The sequence below is a fragment of the Penaeus vannamei genome, chromosome 9 (assembly GCF_042767895.1).
Source record: "Penaeus vannamei isolate JL-2024 chromosome 9, ASM4276789v1, whole genome shotgun sequence".
Taxonomy (NCBI): domain Eukaryota; kingdom Metazoa; phylum Arthropoda; class Malacostraca; order Decapoda; family Penaeidae; genus Penaeus; species Penaeus vannamei.
Window position 1 is genome coordinate 30,700,124 of NC_091557.1, and position 5,000 is coordinate 30,705,123.

At 47.5% G+C, this 5,000-nt stretch overlaps 2 protein-coding genes across 4 annotated transcripts in view; one reads left to right on the forward strand and one right to left on the reverse strand.

Moving 5' to 3' along the window:
- Positions 1-5,000, reverse strand: part of LOC113820188 (carbohydrate sulfotransferase 1) — a 49,281-nt gene that overhangs the window by 1,446 nt on the left and 42,835 nt on the right. For 2 of the 3 annotated variants that reach the window (XM_027372473.2, XM_027372471.2), the window contains exons 2-4: positions 4,361-4,491; positions 2,909-2,995; positions 1-1,256 (exon numbers count right to left, since the gene is read on the reverse strand). The exon at positions 1-1,256 is cut by the window's left edge and continues 1,446 nt beyond it. In XM_027372473.2, the coding sequence (XP_027228274.2) occupies positions 64-1,256; positions 2,909-2,995; positions 4,361-4,491 (1,411 nt within the window). In that variant the 3' untranslated portion in view covers positions 1-63. The remainder of the gene's footprint in view (positions 1,257-2,908; positions 2,996-4,360; positions 4,492-5,000) is intronic. The other variant, XM_070125552.1, reaches the window with a different exon arrangement.
- The window catches only part of LOC113820187 (solute carrier family 35 member G1), a gene marked incomplete in the record, with an annotated part of 60,138 nt that continues 59,623 nt past the window's right edge, over positions 4,486-5,000 (forward strand). The window contains 1 exon segment of the mRNA XM_070125553.1: positions 4,486-4,846.

Genomic DNA, 5,000 nt, shown 5'->3' on the forward strand with positions numbered 1-5,000 from the left:
TTCCCTGTGACTGTTCGAGATTTCATGTTTGGCAGGCGTCTCCGCGTCCGAGTCCCGCGCCAGTCACTGCCCGGCCATCTCGTAGCCGAGGGTCTTGATCACCGACTCGCAGGCGTTCTGGATGGTGTGGATCTCCTGCAGGGGGAGCTGCTTCTTCCACAGGGAGATCCGGTCCGACGACTTGCGCTTGGTGCTCCAGGGGGAGTTGTCGTCCTTCTCCGTGGTTTCCTTGACGTACTGGGCGATCTCGGGCGAGAACTCCAGCCCCAGGAAGTCCATCAGCTTGTGGATTTCTTCCTGGGGATCCGACGCCAGGTCCTCGTACTTGAGCATCGTGAAGCTGTCAGGGTACAGCTGGCGCAGCGCCGTGGCCACCTTGAGGTCGCCCTCCAAGTCTGAGCACAGGACCTCGGGCGAGGAGCAGTCGGGCTTATCCGTGCACCAGGACACCGAGGAGTACCTTGAGCTCATGGTCGCTCGAGGGTCCCGGACGAGGAACACCACCTTCAGGTTCATCCTCTCGTCGTTCAGGAACAGCTGCGTGAGGTTGAGGCGCAGGCGGACGGTCTTCACCAGCTGGATGGGGAACATCTGGCACGCCTGCGTCAGGAAGGTGGCGTTGTAGCAGGCGTTGGTGTTGGGGCCGTGGCGGCAGGAGTCCCACACGATCTTGTTGTGGCCCAGCATGTCCTCGGGGTGCGCGCGCGTGTAGTTCAGGTAGTCGGCCATGCCCTCGTAGCGGCAGTCGAGCAGGCGGTGCAGCAACTGCTGGGCCTGGATGGCCTCGCGCCCCGACCGGATCTGCTTGATGCCCTGCGGGCTGAGGGGCTCGTAGTGCTGGAAGACGGCGGGGTGGTGAGCCAGCACCTGGCCCAGGAAGGTGGAGCCGGAGCGCCACGTCGTCACCAGCAGGATCCGGAGGGGCGCCTCGCCGGGGGCCCACAGCCGGAGGTCCTTGCTCACCAGCGCCTTGCGGTCGGTGTCGACGCGCGTCTGCACGAGGCTCAGCGTCCGCTTGATCTCCGTGGCGTTGGCGGGGCGCGCGCGCGACCTGTCGAGGCGGTTCAGGCGCTTGATCTCCCACTCTTCGATCTCCGGCGACATCGGGACGCCCAGCAGAGGGTGCATGGCGCCGCCGGCCCGGTTGCGGGCCCGGGCCAGCATGTCCTGCACCGGACTGTGGGCCAGGTTCATGTGGGCCACGGGCACGGCGGGCTGCTCGAGGCCGTCGCCTCCGCGCTCGTCCCCGCCAGCACCTGCAACAGCGAAATAGAATTAGTATTTCAACATTGACGAAATGCCAGCACCCTTATCTACACCATCACTGCTGCTTAATCTTGCGGCATCAATCATCTTCGGGCAAGACGCCGGAAGAGCCAATCAACCCGTTTATTTTCCAGCGATTTCCCCTTTCGCTGTGCAAACCAATGGCGCCGCCCGCTTTGTGCAACGACGGTAAAGCCTTGCAATCGAAATCCTCGAACCACCCGCGGCCAGACAAAGCGCGCGGGCGTTAGACAACAGAATTACAGCTTGCGTTGCCTCCCCGCCTTGCTGGGCGTGGAAGGCGCGAATGCAAAACTAATTTCGAGGTAAAATTCACCTTGCATGGCAGATCATCATAAAGCGCAATGAAGGTTTGTATTGAGAAATCGTCATTTCTTACTTTACTTTTTTCATGATTTGTAATTTTAGCCCCGTGTGTGTTTGTATTTGGGTACGTGTGTGTGTGTGTGTGTGTGTGTGTGTGTGTGTGTGTGTGTAAGTGTGTGTGTGTGTGTGTGTGTGTGTGTGTAAGAGAGAGAGAGAGAGAGAGAGAGAGAGAGAGAGAGAGAGAGAGAGAGAGAGAGAGAGAGAGAGAGAGAGAGAGCGAAAGGGGGGGGAGACAGAGAAAGAAGATAAATAGAAATAGAAGAAGCGTATGTGAATGTCTCTCACGGTGTTCAAGAAAAGCATTTATAGTCACTTCCAATGTTACGTTAATTAATCTAATTATTCATTCTTAATTATTTTTTTACTATACATATTTTCCTGTATCTACCTCTTAGTTATTGCTTTTCTTTAATCCACATATCTCTCTATATGTTATTTCAATTCAGTCTTTATTCATACAAAAGATCAAGGTCAGTTTTAGCGTTTAAATTATGAAAAATATGTTAAAAGAAGCGAATTAAATTAGTAATCAATTAATTACATTTTCTCTCTCACTCACTCACTCACTCAATCAATCACTCTCTCTCTCTCTCTCTTTCTCTCTTGCTTTCTCTCTCTCTCCCTTCGTTTCACTCACTCACTCAATCAATCACTCTCTCTCTCTTTCTCTCTTTGTCTCTCTCTCTCACTCACTCAATCACTCTCTCTTTTCCTTTGCTTCTCTTTCTCTCTCTTGCTCTTGTTCTCTCTCTCTCATTCAATCCTCTCTCCCTTTCTCTCTCTCTCACTCAATCTCTCTCTTGCTCTTGTTCTCTCTCTCTCATTCAATCCTCTCTCCCTTTCTCTCTCTCTCTCACTCAATCTCTCTCTCTCTCTCTCACTCAATCTCTCTCTCACTCACTCAATCTCTCTCTCACTCACTCAATCTCTCTCTCACTCACTCAATCTCTCTCTCTCTCTCTCTCATTTAATCACTGTCTCTCTCTCTCTCTTACTCACTCAATCACTCTCTCTTCCTTTGTCTCTTTCTCTCTCTCTCTCGTCTATGCTGCTCTCTCACACTGAACTCTTCTCCCTCTCTCATTCCCTCAGTCCTCATCTCTCTAGCTTCCCCTCATTCTCCCTTTTGCCCTTTCGCTCTCCAGTCCCTTCTTTCTCCCTTACTGACCGAAGACACAGAAATCCCCCCCCCCCCCCGATTCTTGTTAGTAGAGTCACCTCACCTTCCTGTCGACCTCCTCACTGAGAATCTTACCTTGCTTCTTAACTGCCTTCCCTGCTGTCGACTTATACACTTTCTCGACTTGTATTTGTGATTCGGATATGCCTACATCCAGCGTCGCTGCAGAAGGTGCGAGCATTATTAATCAAGTTATTAATCTTTTGGTAAGAGTGTCGAGTCGCTTTTTTGTTTTGTTTTGTTTAATTTGTCGTTGGTAGGGGATTGGTAGGGGAGGGGAGGAGGGGGGGTCATGACACGGTGCTCAATCAAGGTGTCGTTCATCAGTCATTGATTTAAGTCAGGTGCGAAATTATCCACCATTCGGCTGTTATATTTTACCGTTGAAAGATAGTGTTGCTGTTTGTCGTACTTTATTCTTGCTGCCATTCCGTTGCCGTGACGAAAAGGCCAACGAATGGACACCGATTAAATCACCATTCTTCACTGATTAATACTTTAACGGGAACGTATAACACTGAAGTTATTATCGCTCTTCAATAACAATTAGATATGCTAATCATTGACATGTTCTACACGATGACACACGCGTAGGATTCATGCTGAGCTGACTGTAGATAAAACAGCGAAGAGAAGAACAAGAAAACACGCGAATATACCGAAGATCTTCCCGCTATATTGCTTCTTCAGAGCGACAGAAGAAGCGATATAGCGAAAAGGCCTTCGGTATCAGCGTGCTTTCTTTTATTTAAATCATGATAAACGAAATTTGACACAAAATAGCAGACACTTATTTATTCTGAATAACACTGCACACTAAAAAAAAAAAAAAAAAAAAAAAAAAAAATTAATGACAGAAAAACGTGTTGTATGTTTATCTTATCCAAATCCAATAACATTACGATATCAACATCAATGAAGATATTGACGCACCCGAATATGGCTTGGCAGCACGTGAAGTTAAACGTTTTCCGATGAAAAACAAACTTAATACAGTAAAATGAAATTCAGCTTGATTTCGAAGCCGCCATGCTACCTCTCAGTTAAACTTTTAAATTATTTTCCGTCACGATGAGACAGTTGAACTAGTCAATACAATATACCCCATTGTATGAGCCATGGTACCAATGCACCTGTTCTGTATATCGTGATCTGTGGATAAGATATGACACTTATTCCTTCTCTTTGTCTAGATATGAAGTATCCAAGGTAAAGGGTTTAAAGTCGGAGGGAAAATGGTCGTCGTTTGTTTATCAGCAGCATCGCCGGTTTTGTCTGTTTGCAGTGAAAGTCTGGTAAAAACTGAATATGAACACGATTAGTCTGAATGTCTTATGTAAAAACGTATGTAAAATTACTAAGAAATACAAGTATAACTTTCTTATAACCAATATATCTGTAATCTTGAGCATACATATATAGCGAAGGTGATTAATGTACCAATTCATGAATTACTCAAATCTTCAGCAAAGAGGAAGAAAGTGAGCTTCAAGATAATGAACTGATCATACATAGGATTCTGCTTACCAGTTGATTCCTTCTGTGATACAGGATGCTCAGCAAGTTTGGCTAAATGGAAGATAGCCACCAAGGCGAGAGCGGACACCAGAGCGATCACAGCCGTCCTCACAGTCTGGCGAGTCCTCGGTGCAAGGGAACTGTCAAAGAAAACGATCTCAAGTTAAGCCAGAGAAAACCACAATATATAGGGGTAACTAGCTCTTTTTGGTTACAAAGAAATTTATATATTTATTACTATACGCCCTGATTACCAGTTATTAGATTAAACTGATGGTACCGTTCTGAATCCTGAAAATATAATCAACTCTTATATACATAAAGAAACACATGAAACGTTTTAAATATCTGTTTGCGACGCCAATAACGGGCAAAGGACGTGATCAAACAGCTGATTCTGGCTGGAGAAGCAGACGACACGAGTCAGAGCTGCGTTGTGAAGAGAGTGGGCCTGGGTGACTCTGAGGAGAAGGATTTACACCGCCTTTTTACCCGGTAAGTACGATATTACTCGCGTTTTCTCGTCATCCACGAAAAAGCTCTATCATGCCCGCAGCCGGAAATGCAGAAATACGACCGGAGGAAGTAATCCCGGGCGAGAAATAGGCGAGTGAAATTCCCTTGGTGCAGCGAGGTACTCGATTTTTAA